A 20560-nucleotide genomic window follows, 5' to 3' on the forward strand; every position below is an offset into this window, starting at 1 on the left:
CTCATTTAAACTTCATTATAAACTTGAAATTCATTTTTAATAATTTCAACACAAGAAATAACTTAAACTGTAGTAATGACAAAAGTAATTTACGTTTTCCAGACTGGCTACAAAGGCAAAATTCTTTGTTACCTGAATGCTGAAAATGCATGCAATTCTGATTGCACATCTTATACCTTCCAGGCAAAGAGAGGCTACTTCAGTATCATCACAGTCTTGTAGACCCACACTGAACGCAGCCAGAAAAGGGGTCCAAGCCAACTAGAAAAATTAAAAATTTGAAATACATCACAAACATCAAGTGATAATTAAACTTTATGATAGTACTACATTAACATTTCTCAGATTTCAGGCAATTTGAGGAAGTTCTGAAAAAAAAAAGCAATGAGTTTCTTGGCATAGTTACTTGGAAAGCTTTCTTAGACACAGGAGAAACTATATAATGCCGCCTGGGCTTAAATAAGCGGGAGAGCAGAATTATAAATTTGGGAGAGGACACGAGGCATATTTTAAGCACAGCATCTATAAATTATTTACATTAATGAAAAATGGGAACAGTCAATACTCATAAATTATATTAATTTTACCCCTGACTTCAGAACTCCTCTCCCTCTGTAAGCTGTGTCTCTTGCAATATTTCATGGACTAATTTTATTTCCAAGAAAATCCTTTTAACCATTTTCCACTTGTAACAGTTACATTACTCTCTTTTCTTTAAGCCTGCTCTGTGGACATCATTTAGCTTTATTATTTTTTTTTTTGGTAGTCAAATATTTTACTTTGAAACATGAGTGATATCTCTGGTTCCTAGTTGGACAATATTTTAAAATACAGTTCAATAAAATACATCTCGATTACAGACTATGAAAGCCAACAAACACTAAATTTTAACAGAACTGAATACCTTGTGAAATTGTAATGTAAAATAAACAAAAAAAGAGAGCTACCTCTGACTACTAAAAATCCTCATATCAAATCATATGTGTATATACTGGTGTGTGCATGTGTGTGTATAACTTTGAAATGTCTGATACAAGAGTATTCGCTGCTTTTAATAGATCAAAATGAAGCAAAACTATATATCCGTATAGCCATACAGATGAAAAATGTTTATACCAGTGTGGTACAGAAACGACAACTGGAATTTTTTAAAGATCTAAAAAAAGTTTAGCACTATTAAGAAAAACAGAATCGCCCAAAGCTTTGCTTACGATGTCAGAAAGTTTAGAAGTACAGGTGTAATTCCTCAACAGAGGAGCATAAGCCACAGCACCTGACTTCCAGTCGTAGCCTTGGTGCTTATTTAACCTCTTTTTTTCTGAACCTCATTTCTTCCCCTTTAATACCTGGACTGCCACTACAGAGAGATGCTGTGGGAAGCACAGGAAGTGCAGTACCTTTAAAATACAAAGCACCACATTAAAGTAATAAATTACACATCCTATTATAAGTGAAGAAACAGCACATCTATTTGGAAACCTCTGTAATATTTTATACAAGGAGAAGTATAAGGTTCTTAAGCCTGTGATAAAAGGTTTAACCCCACTGCAAATTAAAGACAATGACTTGTCTTATCAAATTATACCTAAATAACATCCAGAGGACAGTGAAATTGTCCCCTCAAATGTATAAATCTCTATAGAATACAATCTGGCAATATGTAAAAAGGTTCTTAATAAGGTTTTCATCCCTTAATATTATATCACATTCTAGGAATCTCTCCTTTATTCCTTTACTCAGCCAGTGCTTATTTACTGAGCACTAACTACAAGCCAGGAATTGTGCTAGACATTGGGAGAAGTCAACAGAATAGATGTAGTCCCTTGCCTCATGGAGCTTAAAGTCTAGTAAAGAAATAGACATTCAGTTTTAAAATAAATAAAGGTATAAATACATACTGTTATAAATACAATGAAGGAAGAGTATAGCACGCTATGAAAAGGGACCTAATCTAGATTAGGGGCGCCAGGGCAGAACTCTCTGAGAAAGTAACATTTAGAGTAGAAACCACTCAGGCAAAGAAGGAAAAAGCATCCTAGACAAAGGACACAGCCTGTATGAATGCTCGGAAGAGAAAATAATTTAGGACATTCTAGAAACGGAAAGAATACCAGTGTGACTGCAGCACAGTAAGAGACAAGAACTCTAGCGATGAGGTTGAAGGCAGGTGGAGTTAGACCACACATGGTCTACAGACCCTTGGGATGTGTTAGGTTTCATCACAGTTGCAAAGTCAGTGAATGGCTTTAAGGAAGAAGGTGACAGTTCATTTTGTATTTTAAACATTCTGGCCTCTGTAAGTGGGTAAGAGAAGCACAAAAGTAGACATAAGGACACCAGTCAGGAGGATGTTACAGCGACAAGAGTGAGAAATGAAGGTAACTGGAGACGGTAATGACAGTAGAAATGGCAGTGAGAGGAAAGGTTCTTAATTCTAGCTTAGAGAATTAGTTTAAATAAAGGATAACTAATCCAGAGAATAGATCATAAAAGCTATTTATGAAGAATTTTTAATGATATGGGGAAATACTTATGTGAGAAACAGCAAGATACAAAATTCTATACATAGTAGGATCACAACTGTTTAAGATAAAAAGTAGTATGTAAACATATTAACAGAAATTTTTTCTGAGTGGTGCAATTATGGCTGGTTCCTTATTCTTTTTGTTTTTTCATCCTCCACCTCCCATCTACCAAAAACATTTGAAAAGAAAAACAAAATAAAGGTATACGATTATTCAGAACAAAACAAAACAAAAATCTGCTTTGTAATTTATTTCATAATAAAGAGAAAGTATACCTTATATTTTGACATCACTTTCTACATTACGCCAAAAGGAAGGCCAGTTATACTCCACTGTTCCTTCTAACGTTATCTCCCTGGCATCCCCGCTCGCGTCCTGTACCTCTCCATCAACTTTTAGGACTTTTTTTTTTAAGTAGTTATGTATTCAGTATTTTATTTATTTATTTATTGCTGTGTTCGGTCTTCGTTTCTGTGCGAGGGCTTTCTCTAGTCGTGACAAGCGGGGGCCACTCTTCATCGCGGTGCACGGGCCTCTCACTATCGCAGCCTCTCCTGTTGCGGAGCACAGGCTCCAGACGCGCAGGCTCAGTAGTTGTGGCTCACGGGCTTAGTTGCTCCGCGGCATGTGGGATCTTCCCGGACCAGGGCTCGAACCTGTGTCCCCTGCATTGGCAGGCAGATTCTCAACCACTGCGCCACCAGGGAAACCCTCCATCAACTTTTAGAAAGATCACTATCACACAGTCCTTGAAGTAGGGGTAGAACTGTATAATTTTAGAGCTGAAACCTTGTAGTCATCTTTTACTACCCATACACATACGTAGTTATGAATGAGAACTCAAATTATAATCTTCAACCTCCACAGACCATCTAACCACACCGTGTCACAAACAAAAATGTACTTAACCCATTTTTCCTTCTCAAACTTGACTGGACTCCCCTCCACTTCCCTACAATCCTTATGATGCACTGCTTACTCCTTCCGGAATTTGAAGAAAGGATAGAAAAAAAGAATAGGAAAATGAAGACTGAATGGGAAATCGAATTTTAAAGAAGCAGTAAGAATCATTCTTACTAGATCTATAAACATAAGAAAGCTCCCTTTTGCTCCTGACTCTACTTTCTGGGCCCCAGGAATACTCAGAACTCTCGGCTTAGTTCCTGGGCCAGAGCACTGAAAGAGAGCAGGAGGCTCAAGATCACGTTGAGATTTCAGGGAACTCCAAAGCTCTAAATAGAACTCAGAGGAAACCAGGCCAAGACTTAATTCTCCAAAAGTCTTTCTGTTCTTAAGATCACACGCCTATTAATTGCTAATCATGCATACCTTTTCTCATTCTCTTCAAGAAAAATTTTATATTTGCAATCTCCTAAATAATATGGCTTTCACTTCTGGGTGTATACTAATGGGCTATATCACTGTATTTCCTTAACTTAAGAATACGCTGAACAGGACTTCCCTGGTGGCACGGTGGTTAAGAATCCACCTGCCAATGCAGGGGACACGGGTTTGAGCCCTGATCCGGGAAGATCCCACATGCCACGGTGCAACTAAGCCCGTGCGCCACAACTACTGAGTCTGCGCTCTAGAACCCGTGAGCCACAACTACTGAGCCCGCGTGCTGCAACTACTGAAGCCCGTGCTCCGCAACAAGAGAACCCACCGCAATAAGAAGCCTGTACACCACAACGAAGAGTAGCCCCCACTCGCTGCAACTAGAGAAAGCCTGTGCACAGCAATGAGGACCCAATGCAGCCAAAAAATAAATAAATAAATAAATAATTTTTAAAAAAAAGAATATGCTGAACAGCAGTATATATAAATATATATACTGCAAGCAAAAGTTATTAGTAACTCTTACCTTAAACATAGGTCTCACGTGCTCCAAATGTGTCGCACTTGTGAAAGGTGCTTGAACATGGCTCACGGCCTCCATGAGTGCTTTAGCTGTCTTGGCCATCTGTTCCATTTCTAAGTTATACAGAAGTCTTCTTTGTTTTTCACTGGCTACATCTGAAACAACAAACACTATTAGCGTTTAAAATATAAAGCCTTTAAGAATGCTATTTTGATGTTTTAGTATAAAATAATAAGCACTACCAATGAATACTAATTCAAAATAGTCCTAAGAAGCCAGACACAAAAGGTCACATGATGTACGATTCCATTTAGATGAAATATCCAGAGTAGGTAAATCCACAAAAGCAGAAAGCAGACTGGTGACAGCCAGGGGCTGAGGAAAGGTAGGGAACATGGAAAAACTGCTTAATGGATACGTGGTTTTATTTTGGGGTGATGAAATGTTTTGGAACTATACAGAGGTGGCAGTTACACAACACTGTGAATGTACTAAATACCACTAATTGTTCACTTCAAAATGGTTAATTTTATGTTGTATGAATTTCAAAAATGAAAGAAAAAAATATCCTGAACTAGGAGGCAGGGATACATGGAAAATCTATGAAAAGGGAAAAGAGTAGGTACAAATCTGTCACAATGAAAGTACTAGGGAAACAGCCCAAACATGGGCTAGAAGAGAAGAGAGGTAAAAGGCAATGGTATCCTCCCATGACACAGGCTTGAATGATCTCCTGAGCTGACAAGGAAACAGTGGCCCTAACACTTGGGATGATTTCAGAACTTCAGCACACCACCAGCTCCTTCCCATACCCCACTGCTCAGTGATTTCCTACCACCACATGGAGAAGAGGCCAGAGAATGAGGGATATGAAGATGTTACTACACGGGTGTGAGGAAGAAAGTGAAATCAGATAATTGGCATCTACTTAGGTGTGAAAATGAAGCCTTGATCAATATACTTAATTTCTTCAGTAGAAGCAAATAACACTACCAAGTAAACTGCTGATTGGTGCTGGACTGCAGCAAGAGCCGAGGATGCCGAGTTCAAGGTGTGGCTTTGCCACTCCTTGGGTTTTAGGTCCAGAGAATTAATGAAAGTTTTTACATTGCACTCAGCTCATAGATTCTATGATTCTAAGTTTCCTAACCTCTCTGCACTTGTTCCCTCTTCTATAAAATGAGGGAGAACTTACTAAAATTCCTTAGAATCATTCCCTATATTCCCCAAAAGATAAGGCCATTTATACTCCACTATTCCTTCTAACATTATCTCCATAGCCTCCGACTCTCATCTGATAATTCATCAACTTCTAGAAATACACATATCACACAGGCCTTTTTGATTCTCTCCTGTTGATAGAATTTTGCCACTGCAATCTGTTCTTTTAGATGAAGCTTGAGATTCCACTTCCAAGTGGAAGTTGCTCAGAAAGGCAGGAGTTCTCTTTCCATATTATATTACTGAGCCACTACCCTCACCTCATTCCTGCAGTCAGATTTTAGCTCTAATTTACACCACCATCTACATGCACAGCACGTGGAGAATGGAGCTAGGCCCCCCGCCAGCTCCTGACGCTGGTCAGATTTGTGAATGCCACGGCGCTATGACTTGTGGTGCATCTGAAGTAGTGAGTTCCAACGCCCACGAGCTCCCCCATGACCCTAACCTTCCCCATCTCCTTGAATCACCCCTACTTCCAGCTTCTGTTTATGTGTAATGATAGGTGAACCAATGGAAATAAGTCGCTGCAGATGACAAGGAGGCAGTAAGAAAGAAGGAGAGCGGAAATCTGACTATTGGGGTTGCCTAACCAATCTCTCTGATCTCCAAACATGCGCTGAGATTAACTGCTAAATGGACAAGTGTGTATTAAATGCACACTAATCCATGCATATTATGTAGCACTTTCCATTTATCACCGGTCAGTGCTCTTTCTTCAGGATACGGGAAAAAACACAATCAGATCAGCAAACTGTATATTATAATACTTTTCAGTAGAATAACACTTGATCTACTCTAAGTAAAACACTTTTCAAGAACCCATATTTTTCCTTCTAAACAATCAGAATTCAGTTGATTTGGACACTTACTTTGTTTACTTGATTTTGTAGGGATTGTTAGTTCTTTTGTTTCTTTCATTGATATCTTTTTTCCAGCTATTTCATTATAGATGGCTGATAGATACTCTTCAGGAAGATCTTTACTGTCATTGATACCTCTATTCATCTTAATGTACTGTTCCTTTGTCATTTTATTTTTAACCTAGAAATGAAAAACCATTATTAGTCCTAAAAATTAACAGAAAAATACTCATGTAAGAGAATTTATAAACACTTTGAGGAGTAGAAAGTGGAAAATACTCAACAAAGCAGACATCAAAATGAAAAAAGGAAGTCACAGAAAATAAGGACAATGTAGGAAAGACCCATCCTGGCAATATGCTAATTCACCTTGCTCTGAGGAGCACGTGAGTAATCTGTAATAAGAAAACAGGGAGACTGAATAATGAAATTCTTTGTTTTTGCCCAAGGTTTAAGAGCTCTAGTCAGAGTCTTTAAAAAAGGACCATGACAATTATTAGACACTTATGTTACCAAAAAGATTCAAATCTTAGTTCAGAAGAACATAAATGTGTTTGCTAATGATTTAAAAACTGATTTTATGTAACAGTGGATGCAAGAATAACAAGAGCTGAAATTTATTTAAAATCAGAGAGCAATCTCACTGACTCATCATGGCCACTGAATATTAGGTGATCTGGGCAAAGTATCCTTGGAACATCTTGTCTTGTTTAAGAGTATGCTGAACAGGAACATCCTACTGCACACCCTGATAAGTCTTTGGAGTACAAATCTGTAGTACATAACATGGTAGCCCTGTCGCCAAACTTGGGAACTAGCACAGACAAAGTGTTTGTGCTTTATATCCCTGAAAACCCAGATGGGTAAAACCTGTAAGTCATATGATGTCTCTGAAGATACATTTACTTAATTAAATATATTCCTACCACTTTCCATGAAGAATTTAAGGCACCTCTAAAGATAAGTGTCCTGTAAATTTACAAGAAGGTACATAGAATGACAATCAAGTAAGTCATCAGAAGTTTGCAAAAATAACTATAGAGAAACCAGAATGTCCAGAGGATGTAACTGGGATACAAACATTTATTTAGTTCTGACTACTCTGCAAACAGATCTTTCCAGTACGTCAGAAAGGGTGAGAGGAGCACTTCTCCTACAAAAAAGTAAAAATATTACCATAAAAGTTTCCAAATGTAATTTATTATTACTCAAGGGAAAAAAGCTCTAACATACTAAAACTTTGAAAACTTACCTTGAGTCATGGCACTTAAAAAACATTAAAAGAAAGCCATTTCACCTGAAGTTCTGATGAATACTAAAAAAGCAATGACCCAGGGATACCAACATAAAAGACCACACAAGTGCTGCCAATAAGAGGCTAAAAGAAGATTAACATCACCAGAAATTTTGAACATGGTATAATGTTTTAGCATCGTGTCAATGAGAGACAAAGACAAGCCCTGGAAGAAAATCTGAAGTAGCAGCAAAGTATATTTGTGGATCTGGGCTGGGAGGTAGGGGTAGGAGCTCCAAGCACGTTGGAGAAGAGACTGCATTAATTGCAGATACACAAAATGAAAATACACTGCTCAAACAGAAGACTTCTGTCACAGTGGGATTCTGGAAGTAGTGTAAAACATAATCCTACTTTTCTTCTCCTGATTATCTTTTATAGAACATTTTACTCTTGACTTTTACTCTCATGTTCTTAAATTAAGCTGTGCCTAATTAAGTTTTAGTGCTTAAATCACTTAAAGCCAATCGTTACTACTGACGAAGATTAATAAACAAAAAAATTAAACATGCTCTAAATGTATTTCAAAAATTTAAAAAAAATTGTCTCACACTATATATAAATGGTAGTTAACTAGAAATATTCTAGGTGAAAAAGGAACATAAATGACTTGCTAAATTAACCTATATTTTAACTCTGAAAACAACTAGGAATGAGGAGAATCCGTTTTAAGGAATTCCTTTAAAGTTACCCGTGTTCTTTAAAAATGACATAATTTGTTATAGTTCATATAGCCCTGTATCATAAATCATATAGGGTCCTAATTATGGGTTCAATTTTCTAACAGTCCACTTAGCTTCACAGGAACTCACAAGCTGCTTAAAACTCTATAATTTTTAAACTCATAAGCTGTTTTAAACCTTACAGTTTTTCCAAGACATCTCAGATTAGTAATAAGTATATAGTTTATTTCTCATCATAAGAGTAATACCTATCATTAGAAGCCTATCCCTAAGAAGTATTAAGAAATTCTTACAAATAGATTTATAAAGATAATTTTCCTCAAGTTTTTGGAAACTATGTACAAAATACCTAAACCTTTAAAAATAATGTTTTTGTTACTGAATATCAGAAATCAAGTGACAGTTCCTTAATATTTAAAGTAAAGGAATTACAATTTAATGAAGCAAATGAAATTTAAACGCTTCCTGGATATCTGGTATTTTAAAATTATGGTTAATTTTTAGGTGTAATGGTACTGTGGTTATGTTTAAATACAGTATTTCTCTTTCAGATATATATACTGAAATAAATACAGATGAAATGATATGATACATGAGATTTGCTCCAAAATGACCTGGGGGAGAAAAGGGATATATATAGAACAAGACTGGCCATAAGTTGGGAGCTGTGGAAGATGGGTGACAAGCACATGAAGGACCTACTATACTAAATGCTCTGTTACTTAAGTTTGAAATGTTAAAACAAACAAAAGATGGTTTATATGATGTTTTTCCATGTTGTAATAAACACAGGCAGAAGAGCTATAAGCACATTCTTAGATTAAAATTTATCTGAAGTTTTATACAGCTGTCAATCATGAGAAAGACAAATACAGATTTTACGGATATCTAAAAGTCTAATTAGAATTACTACCAGAAATTGCATTTGTAAAATGTACACTACACCAAATTAAATACCCCAATTTGGTGACTGGTTTATAACTAAATTAAGACTAAAATTTCAACTATTACTTACTGAATTCAAAACAATTTATTTAATTTGTACTATTTATTGTAAAACTGGCTTGGAAGAAGACATACCTGTGGACTGTGAAGATCTGTGGTGAGCATGATAATTGAATAAGCCAGAACATACGCAGTATCTGCACTAGCAAAAAGGGTTTGTCTGCAAAAATAAATGTTTCGTGTTATAAACTTATACTGTTTACAGTTAGCATTTAAATAACTCACCTCAAACCCCATGTCACTTTTAGTTTTCTCTTTCAGGATTTATGTTCTATCTCATATAATAATTTTTTATGGGATTGTCTCATCACTTCCAGATCGTATATAATCTAAGTTTCCTGGGGCAGGGGATTATGAATCACCTGATGCTCGCCAGAAGAGGGTCTTGGAAATAGTCAGCAACCAATAAGTACTTGAATCTGAATCCTGCTTACCCTTGGTTGCATTCTAAGTATCTTGCAGCAAATTTTTCCATCAATCGATCAATTTTCTGAGCTTCCCCTGGAAGACGGAATCCTTCCAGAAACATACGAAGGGCTGAAACAAAATCCTTTCCTGAAAAGTCATGTTGGTCCACATACGCATACATGACTTCTTTGTTAAATTTATCATTATCTCCCAGGAATTCACCCACTTGAGTCTAAAGAACAAAAGACAGAAATTGATATCCTAATAGACTTACATTTCCTACACAGCCAATTTTTTAAAAAGCAGAAAAAATCCGTAAGATCCACAGGCTTTAACCACAGGGTTAATTAACTATTTCAAACGTGAAGTTAAAAGTTAAACATACTAAATGTGTTTATTTAAAAAAAAATCAAGATATTCTTTTGAGTATAGAGAATAAAAAAGCAAAATTAAGAATAGCTAGCTTGGGCTTCCCTGGTGGCGCAGTGGTTGGGAGTCCGCCTGCCGATGCAGGGGACACGGGTTCGTGCCCCGGTCCGGGAAGATCCCACGTGCCGCGGAGCGGCTGGGCCCGTGAGCCATGGCCGCTGGGCCTGCGCGTCCGGAGCCTGTGCTCCGCAACGGGAGAGACCACAGCAGCGAGAGGCCCGCGTACCGCAAAAAAAAAAAAAAAAAAAAAAGAATAGCTAGCTTATTTTTACATACTTAGGAGGGCACCTTAAAGGGGCAATAATATTATAATATTATTATAATATTATTAACTTAAACAATAATTTTACAGAAAAAATCAGAATGAAATAACGTGGAGTTCTTACAGAGTCTAATCTTTCCTCCTGATGTAAGAACTGGGCAATATCTTCCGGTGTAGTGCCAAGCATCCCTTGCTCTTGGAGGTATTGTATCCCTCTCTTTGGTTTCTTAGTAAATCTAGATGATGTTAAAGTTAAAAGGAGCATTAGAAACAGAAAACCATTTGTATTCCCTGAAAAGATCTAAAACTACAGTGAATTAACTTTGTAGCACTTAGAAAACAGAATTTTGCTTAAAATAATCAATGCATCATTATTGTACAAAATGTACAAAAAATAATATACTATGCAAAGTTTTCTTTGAAAAGGATCTCAAATGGAAGGCAACCTTTGTCACTGATATGGATCATTTCACAGATTATGTGAGGTACTGCCATGTAGCAGATGAACTCTGAGATAGCTCATACTTTAATATATATGTTCTCCTTAGTGCTCAAGTAAGCTTGGCTCATTCTCCTTATACCCACTAATTATTTCTAAGTTTCCTGCTTTTAAAATACAGAACTTGAATTTTGGTGACTGTTTTAACCACAACCTCATGGCATCATTTCCTTTATGAAAAAAAATTTATATACCCACACTGATTGGACTGACACACAAAACCTTTCTCAATATGGCTCATTTCTTGAACGTATTTACAAAACAGAAACGAACTCATAGACTTAGAGAATGAACTTATGGTTACCCTGGGTGGGGGGAAGGGTGGAGGGAAGGGATAGTTAGGGAGTTTGGGACTGATATGTACACACGGCTATATTTAAAAAGGACAACCAACAAGGACCCTACTGTATAGCACAGGGAACACTGCTCAGTGTTATGTGGCAGCCTGGATGGGAGGGGAGTCTGGGGGGAATGGATACATGTATATGCATGTCTGAGTCGCTCTGCTGTGCACCTGAAACTATCACAACATTGTTAATTGGCTATATTCCACTATAAAATAAAAAGTTAAAATAAACAAATATATAGTTCATTTCTCTCTCATTTACTCCCACATAGCCCTTTCCCATTCCCTAAACATAAAGGATTTGCAGCGTCTATTTCCTCTATGTGCCCTTTGCCTGCTTCACTCACTGGGGAATTCTCCTCCATGCTTGAAGATCCAATTCAAATGTCACCTCTTTCTTTCCAAATCATTTACTTTCTACTTTTATTGTTCCAATAATTAGTTTGGTACCTCATCACCGTCACCTGGGTATTGCAGGAGTTCTTAACTGGTCTCCCTGTCTCTTGTTTTGCTCACATTACAATCCATCCTTCAGGCTGCTGGCAAAGTCATCTTTCCAAAACAGAATCTAATGCTGCTGTTCCTCTGCTTAAAATCCTGGCAACAGTATGCCAATGCCAAAAACAAGACAAAACCTCCTTTACACAGAGAATGAGGCCCCTGTAATCTGGATCCAACTCGATGCTCTCATCTCACCTCCTACTTCTACTCATCCACCCCCGCCCCTGCCACGCTGAATAGTAATAGTCCTCAAAGGCTCTCCCTTTCCTCTGTGCTGCTGCACATGCCGTTCTCTTTGTCTGAAATGTCCTTCCCTGCTCTGTCCTCCTAATGATTCCCGTCAAGTCCTAATTAAACCGCTGCCACGTACATAAATTAAAGTCAAGCATTTTTCCCTGAGATAAACACATATTTAATATATATATTAAAAATATATAATAGTCAAAATGCAACAAATAATGTATCCACAAAGTGAGAAGACAGCACAGCAGAGGAAATGTCTAATTAACAGAGATGATCATGATCTATTTCCTGGGAAGGTGACTGTGGAACTGAGCTTTTAAGAATGATTACATCTTTTATAAACAGTCAGAAAAAACATCCCAGACAGAGAGGAAGAGGTCATACTAATACAGGAGGGCATAAAGCAGCATCATATTATAATAAGTAGCTCTGCACTGTTGGGAAAATGAGGTGAAATACAGAAGCGGCAGGTGATCTAGTTTAGAGTCCAGCAGATTTAAACCATGACGGGTATTATATGCTATTACAACAAGCTGTGGCTTTATCCTCTAAGAGGAAGAGAGGGGAGAAACAGAAGTAGACTTTCATTCAAGAAAGATTACTCCAGCTAAGTGTAAGAAAAGACTAGAGAATAAATAAGACCAAAGAAAGGCAAGCCAATTAAAAGAGTATACTAGTCAAGGCACCAAATGGTGACGGTTTGACTTGAGCTAACAACTGGGAGACAAAGAGAATAAATTGCAGAGATATTCAGGAAGTAGGATCAGCTGGATTTAGTGACAAATTAGATCTAATGAGGAAATCTAAGGTAAGTCCCGGGATTCTGGCTCATAAACTTAGTAGCATGCTGGGGTTACTAGCCTGAATGGGAAATACAGAAACAATAGGGTTTTCTGTTTGTCTTTTGTTTTGGGTTGTACTGGGGAGTCGATTATGGAGACTGATAAATTTGGCTGTGGACATGCTGAGTGTGAGAAGCTATGCAATGTCCAGGGGAGATGTGCAACAGGCAATTACAGATGAGTCTGGAGTTCACTGGAGTTTTTGTGTTAAAAATAACACTTGGGGGGGCTTCCCTGGTGGCGCAGTGGTTGGAGTCGGCCTGCCAATGCAGGGGACACGAGTTTGTGCCCCGGTCCGGGAAGATCCCACATGCCGCGGAGCGGTTGGGCCCGTGAGCCATGGCTGCTAAGCCTGTGTGTCCGGAGCCTGTGCTCCACAACGGGAGAAGCCACAACAGCGAGAGGCCCGCGTCCCGGGAAAAAAAAAACAAAAAAAACCCAAAAACACTTGGGAACTGTGAGATGTTACCATATAGTAGCTGAAGTCATGAGAAAGAACATGATCATCTAGAAACTACAAAGAAAAGGGCTGAGGGACAGACCCTGGAAATGCTGAGATGTATGCCCAGGATGAAGAGCCCATAACAAGACTGCGATGGCATGGTCAGGAGGTGGCAGAGAAGGACAGAATGGTGTCCGGAAACGAACAGTCGCGGAAGAGCATCCTGGGAGCACAGCATTCACGTGGAAGTGTGAAGCAGAAAGCAGGCCGCGTGGCACTGGAGGAACTGGAGTGGCAGAGGAGAAGTGGAGGCCGGGGGACGTCTGCTCTGGGCCCTGGGAGGACTCCCTCTCACTCCTAAGTACTTCGAATTGAGCGGTCCTGCCTTGGCAGCACTCTGTACGACACTCCATTATGGACTTCACACAGTACCATTAAAAAATATATTTTGCCCATACTTAGACTGTAATCTTGAATATAAGGACCAGTACCTTCATGGTTCTTGGCACACAGTCCCAAGTACCAAACATGTGTTTGCTGAGTGACCAGCAGAATTTCAAAATGAATATCTGTTTGCACATACTAGATGTTGAGACCCCCAAAACAAGGGCTGTTTCACTCATCAGGTTTCCCCAGCACTTTGCATAATGTCTGGAACAGATGGGACTTTGATAAATACTGACTGAACAGCTAGAATAAATGAAGTATTGATGGCTATTTCCTGAGGCTATTTTTGAGATTTTATAATTTTATGACAATGAATACGTGTACATTTTATCAACTTTTTTTCTTTTACATTATCAGTGAAAAAGGGCACCAACAACCACTGCTTAAGACTGAGGAAGAAATGCTTTACAGCAGAATTAGCAAGTCAAGTAAACGTATAAGAGAATTTTTTTTTAACAGTTTAGATTCATGGAGAAAGCCCAGCAAGTTCAGTTTTCCTCACAGCATCTCTTTGAAAGAAGAGAGGGGCAGTGTAAGAGGAAGGAAGGTGATTCAGACAGGAGGAAGTCCAGGAGCAGGATGACAGCACACAACTCACTAGGAAACTGGTTTCACAAGGTCAGGGTCTTGGAGAGTACCCAAGTTTGAAAAGGAGGTTATCACCTTATCGACATATAAAAATTCAATCAATAATGATAAATCAATAACAAGAGTAGCACATTTGTAACTGAAGTGGAGAAAATATAAACCCTACAGAGGAGCAACACTAGCAGGAGAAGTTCCATACTTTAAATGTGAGTTATCATCTGCTTAGGGAATATAATGCAAGATTTTATAACTGAGCTAAATAAACAGCGCAAAATTGCACAGATGATGTTTGTCAACAACACATAAAATAGAGTGCAAAATTAATGCACATTACAAGGGTCTGTTTGGGCTAGACTGCAATGAACAAGGGGAGCTGACTAAGGAGTCACTAGACGTCTTGGATCCAGGAGAGCTGTGCTCCATTTTATTCTCAGAAGGATGTTAATAAGAAGGGACTAAAAATAATCCAAAAATGTAAAGAAACCCAGGATAAGGGTGGCCCAGTACTGGCAGAGGGATATTCGATAACATTTCTCCTTAACATCGGACACTCACAATTCTATCCCTTGTTCTATTATTTCTTTTTGCTGCTTTAGGACTTCAAATTGTTCTGGATTATCAGTGCCAGACATCTGTGTGCTGTAGCTGCCTATTCCTGATGATGATGTTGACTCCAGGGAATTTAAACTTCCGTATCTGTTTATTGTCTCAGGGTGTTTTATTTCACTCGTCTCTTGCTCTGAGGGTTTTTCCTGACCTGTAAGTAGAAAAACTGATTCAGTAAATTATTCTGTCAAAGGAAAAAAATGTCTCAAATAAAGCAAGCTATTTCCATGTTGCTTAGATAGCTACTTAATACAAATAACATACCAGGTGCCATAACAGATAATACATACTTTGATACTAAAACACACTGCAATTAGTACAGGTACAATCTGCATCATTAGGAGTTCTTTTTGCAACTACAGTGCTGAGTATCCACTGGGTTTCTGCTCTCAGCTCATGTCTCTCAAGGGACAGTTTTCCCTCAAAGGACTAAGATAACACCAGGATAGCCCTGCAGCTACGAGTTTTTCTCTGAGTAAGGGTAAACGTCAAACATAAATGAACAATTCAATCTTCTTAAAACATTTTTGGCTTTTATATGTTTCTTCTATAATTATCCTTTAACAAAGTTGCATTCATATGATATTCAAAATACTTTTAGGAAGATTTAGAAAGAAAAAAGTTTGGATAGCTAAGCTGGGAAATTCATAATTTCAAGTTCGTTATTTAACTCAGAGAGAACACTTCTTTCACCAGCTAAATGAATAAAGATGTCAGGAAACTGGCTTAATGGCTTCTGCAACTATCCTCCAAAGCATCATTTAGAATTCTACTCAAATGTCATCTTACCAAGAGTTGTCTGAGAGTTGGGATTCACATACTGATCCTTACTCCATTCAACCATACACTTCAAAATTGACACTAAGCATTCTAAACCTTTTTTCCTCAGGCTCAGCTCCTACAAAATAATTCATAAAGAGAATAAAAACAAACAAAAATCTTTTAAGGAAAATACACAGCTCTTCCTTGGCAAAGTTCAAATTTCAAAATGTTTTTAAAGTTCTTACCTGAACATTACTCATACCGAGTTCTTGACTGCCTCGTCCTTGAGCAATTTTTGATAGATCATTTACTAGTCTTTCAAATATGTTTGCTGCATTTAAGTCACAATCATAGTTTACATAAATATCCACTACACTCTGAGCATCTGTAACAGTACAATATGTTAATTTTAACAAAAGGCATCTAGTATATGAATATATTTGGCCTTTTAAATATCTCAATAAGAAAGAGATAATAAGGATGAATTCAACTACCTGCACAAATCCTTGTCAATGTCTGAATAACCATCCATTTGTGGTCAAATGAGCTGGTAGAAGTCTCCAAAATGTATAGGAAAATTTCTTTAAAGAACACCTGTGATTAGGGAAAAACCTCCATTTAAAATATTGTTTATAATTCATATATGTGATCACTTTTTAAATATCCCAAAGCTGCAGAGCAAAGATCAGGACCCCGGGTCCTGGAGTTCCACTCCTTTTGAGTTCCATTTCTGAGACATCAGGACTTAACTTGGGTTGGTCACTTATACTGGCCCTTGCAGTAAAGAGCTGTACTTCCTATCACTCTATTTTGTTATCACACAGCCACTACAAAAGAAATCTGCAAAAATTTGGAGTTCTTCTGGGAGATTATTTCTTAAACATATTTACAAAACTAATAAAACTCCTATTTCATTTTTAATCCCCCACAGAGCATAAGCTATATTCTGTTCATCAGTTATATTTTTCAGACATTATAGTACTGGGCAAGCCTAAGTGTCCCTAGATTTTAAAGTAACTGACGTTGTCATCTACACAATAGAATGTTACAGATGCTTTAACTCCCATATACTGTTATATTTTTATAATTACTCACACAAGTGGGAATCTCTTTTGTCTGAAAACTACAAACTATTTCTCACTATTCTTTACACCAAATAATGTCAAGCACAAAGGATTTAGTCAACCTTATTTTAAAAATTTCTATTTAAGAGCTAAGAATTTTCAGATTCGTATTATTTATTTTGGAAAAATGACTACAACTCAAGAGTGGATGAGTGAAAAAGAAAACCTAAAACAACATATTAACATTTATGGAACATATGTATTATGAATACAAAAATTCATATTTGTAATTTGAGACTACTAACATCTTATCCCCCCAAAAGGACAAAACACCCTTGTGATGTGCTTTTCTTTCACAGAATTCAACACGTTTCTATTACTTGCCTAATGTCAGCATTTCCTGGAAGACTGTAAGCTCTAAGAGGGTAGAGACAAGGTCCCTCTTGCTAAGCATTGTGTCTACACTGCATGGCAAATACAGTAGGCATTCAATACATATTTACGGCCACAATTCTCAAACACTGCACCAAGTCACCCCAGAATGCTGCAGCAAACTCAGAGGGATGCCATGAGAATTTCCGAGGGAAAATTCAGAGAGAAATACATCTGCTGGATACCTCAAAAAACTTCACAGTTTCAACATCAATTAGATCACATGACATTCCTTTCAATGACATCGTTATTTTTGCAAACCTGGGGTTTAGTGGTTGCTAAGATAAGAAGCAGGTACTGCATGAAAATCAATGAAGGAAATGAGGGTGGTAATGTCCAATTTGATTTCAAAGTCTGAGAAGTTTGCAGTGTCCTATAGGCTCTCACACATTCCAGCAGTCAGTAACTGTTGACTATTTAAAAATGAAATAAAAACATTTTTTCTTTCAATTTATGTGTGCTTCCACCCCCCGACCCCGCCCTGCCCCCAAATGCAGACTTCATTGTTAAGAAAAATACTTGTTAAGTTGTTTGGACCCAACTGCTTAATAAATGGAACTGTTAGGTATTTCTTCTGGAGTAAAGTACACCATGAAAAGATTAGAAACTCTAATGCCATGGATCAAGAGAGTTTGAAGCTCTCTGATTTATGGGATAAATAAAAAAAACACAGATTTGGAGAACGAGGGGGGAAAAAACCTTTAGCTACTGTCTACAGGTTATCAAACTGCACTAATGTGCAAAAGCCTATTATAGTAATTTAAGACACCATGCCTATCAACAGGGGCTCTAAGAAAAACCAAAATTCTAAAGAGTTATAGAGCACGTATCATGTAATACATGTAAAATAACAGTTCTATCATAAGCACTTTGTCTTCACATAATTTCTCTTGAAAAAGTGTGTATACACTGTATTTTCTGAAATAGATATATAAGTTAATACCCAAGGAAAAACTTCATTAGAAAAACTCTAAGATTCATTCTCATAAGATGAATCTTCACATAACAACAATCTCAATTTTGTTTTGCAAATTTAGGTTTTCACATGTTGGGTTTCCTCCAAGTGGAACACAGCTCATCTTGCATTTGAATATGTTCAGTACTTTCAAAAGCATTTCTATATTTACCTTGTTTTATCCTCATAATCTCCCCATAAGGGACAATGGAGGTTGAAATAAACCTGATCTCTTTAAAAAAAACAGATTATTACTACAACAATTTTAATGAGAATCTACCATCTATGAACAGACAGGAAATTTCTTAGAAGTATTTCCCTTTAAATTCATACTTACAAAATTTTTGTATGTTAAATTTACTTTACAGAAATAGTAATCACAACTTAAATGATTTTTATGATATCTGGTTCCATAAGAATTTATACTTCACACAGTCATCTAAATAGTACTTAAAGAAGGAGAGTCTCAGAGAAGTAATTGAATGCACAAAGTCTTCCAAAATTCTCTAATGTCAATTTAAATGTCTCATCATCGAATGAAACACTTTTGGCTTGTTACAGAAGCAAAAGTTCCACAAGTTTTTATTTTAAAGTCTCTTTTATTTGTAGTTCCTGAAGATAATGAGAAAAAACTATCTAAAAATAGTAACTTCCTAGTTTTGCCTTGCATTATTTTAACACACATATGGCAAACTTCTAAAACTTGACAACATATATGCACCAGAAATTGTTTCCTGTCCAAAAATATGACCCAAATTTTAAAATTTTTCACTTAAAATACCAAGACCTTATTCTGTCTCATTACCATAATAATGTTCCACATGAATTTTAATAGATACTGTAGAACCTTTATAATAAAGGATAATATCAAAACTCTGGGAAAATAATGATTTACCCTTCCTGTGAGCTAATGAATTATCAGTCTTGAGTTAGGATTAGATATAAAAATTAAAACGTAACCTGCACATATCAAACATAATATAAAGGCAAAAGACTAGCATAAAAGTATTTCTAAAATATACCATGTCCCAACCAAAACAATATTTTAACAAAGGACAAGCTGGAAAAAAAATCCATTCAATCAGTAAAACAAAGTACTGTTTTTAAATACTGAATTTTTTGAAGGTAAAAACAAAAGACCAAGAAATGGTACACTTGCACAATACATGCGTACATGGTTGGGAGATTCCCTAATTTCATTTTGCTAAGGCTCTGGAAATATTTTAGAATGACATAACTGTTATTCTAGTTCCAAAGATGCTGAGAGAAAACTTTAGGAATATAACAATAACAGATATATTGGGAAAAAATTACAAAAGTTAAAATTTCAAATGTCCTAAAATATAACTCCTAAAATATAATTCTTCTTGATCGCCTCTTTAAAGTACCAAAAACTTAAATGGCTTAAAACCATGTAGACAAAGTGTTTATTTAGAGCTTTCTTTTAAGGTAACCAAGTTCACTATTACGTATCATATACACAATGGCAAAATTATTGTGAGGACCAAATTAATTCAAGACAATTAAAATCATTCATGGAACTACTTATTATACATTCCTTGAAGGCAGAAGCTTATGTCTTAATTTGATTTTGCATTCTTAGTGCTTACCTAGTGCTTAGTAGTACTTTGTAGGCACAGGGTACATGATAATACACAAATATTATTTCACATTCTAAAAAACTTTCCAGTGTATTAAAACATGATTTAACATGAAAACAAATGAAATAGCCAACAATACTTAAATGCAGAACATACCTCAATCTGCATCTTCAGATGCGTCTTGAAGTTTGACAACAAAGTAAGAAATATGGAAAGGGAAAGCTCAAAAACCTCTGGAACAGAAGAAACTCCATTTTTTGAGAGTGCAACACACAGATACTGCTTAATAGCATTAATAAACATCTCATTTGTCCTGAAAATAGGTCCTGCATTCTGCAGAATGGATAGAAGTAACTGCAATGAAAGAATCTTGGATCGTAACTCATGAGACCTAAAATATAAAAAAGAGGGCACAGTGTATGGACAAGTTTAGCATTACGGTAATAAGAGGCTGTTCCAAAGATATTTCCTGTACCACATAATTTCAAAAACCTTTACATGGAAAGAAGCAGAAAACTCTGCAACATAAATAAGGAAGTACAGTACATAAATAAGCTTGGCCACTAATAATGGGTAGTTCCACTGATGTTCTCCTTCTACCACATAATTTCATGAACTTTTTAAATGGGAAAACAATCACTCACACATATTTAACATCAACCTACTGTTCCTTTGAACAAG

General features: G+C 36.8%; 1 protein-coding gene across 5 annotated transcripts in view; it reads right to left on the reverse strand.

The window, feature by feature from the left end:
• The window catches only part of ARFGEF1 (ARF guanine nucleotide exchange factor 1), a gene marked incomplete at both ends in the record, with an annotated part of 133656 nt that overhangs the window by 36004 nt on the left and 77092 nt on the right, over positions 1–20560 (reverse strand). For 4 of the 5 annotated variants that reach the window (XM_079722431.1, XM_079722428.1, XM_079722430.1 and 1 more), the window contains 11 exons: positions 133–261; positions 4390–4541; positions 6480–6651; positions 9528–9612; positions 9887–10092; positions 10676–10787; positions 15015–15216; positions 15855–15963; positions 16073–16212; positions 16322–16421; positions 20036–20270. In XM_079722431.1, the coding sequence (XP_079578557.1) occupies positions 133–261; positions 4390–4541; positions 6480–6651; positions 9528–9612; positions 9887–10092; positions 10676–10787; positions 15015–15216; positions 15855–15963; positions 16073–16212; positions 16322–16421; positions 20036–20270 (1642 nt within the window). The remainder of the gene's footprint in view (positions 1–132; positions 262–4389; positions 4542–6479; positions 6652–9527; positions 9613–9886; positions 10093–10675; positions 10788–15014; positions 15217–15854; positions 15964–16072; positions 16213–16321; positions 16422–20035; positions 20271–20560) is intronic. The other variant, XM_079722429.1, reaches the window with a different exon arrangement.

Source organism: Hyperoodon ampullatus (assembly GCF_949752795.1).
Source record: "Hyperoodon ampullatus genome assembly, chromosome: 17".
Classification (NCBI taxonomy): domain Eukaryota; kingdom Metazoa; phylum Chordata; class Mammalia; order Artiodactyla; family Ziphiidae; genus Hyperoodon; species Hyperoodon ampullatus.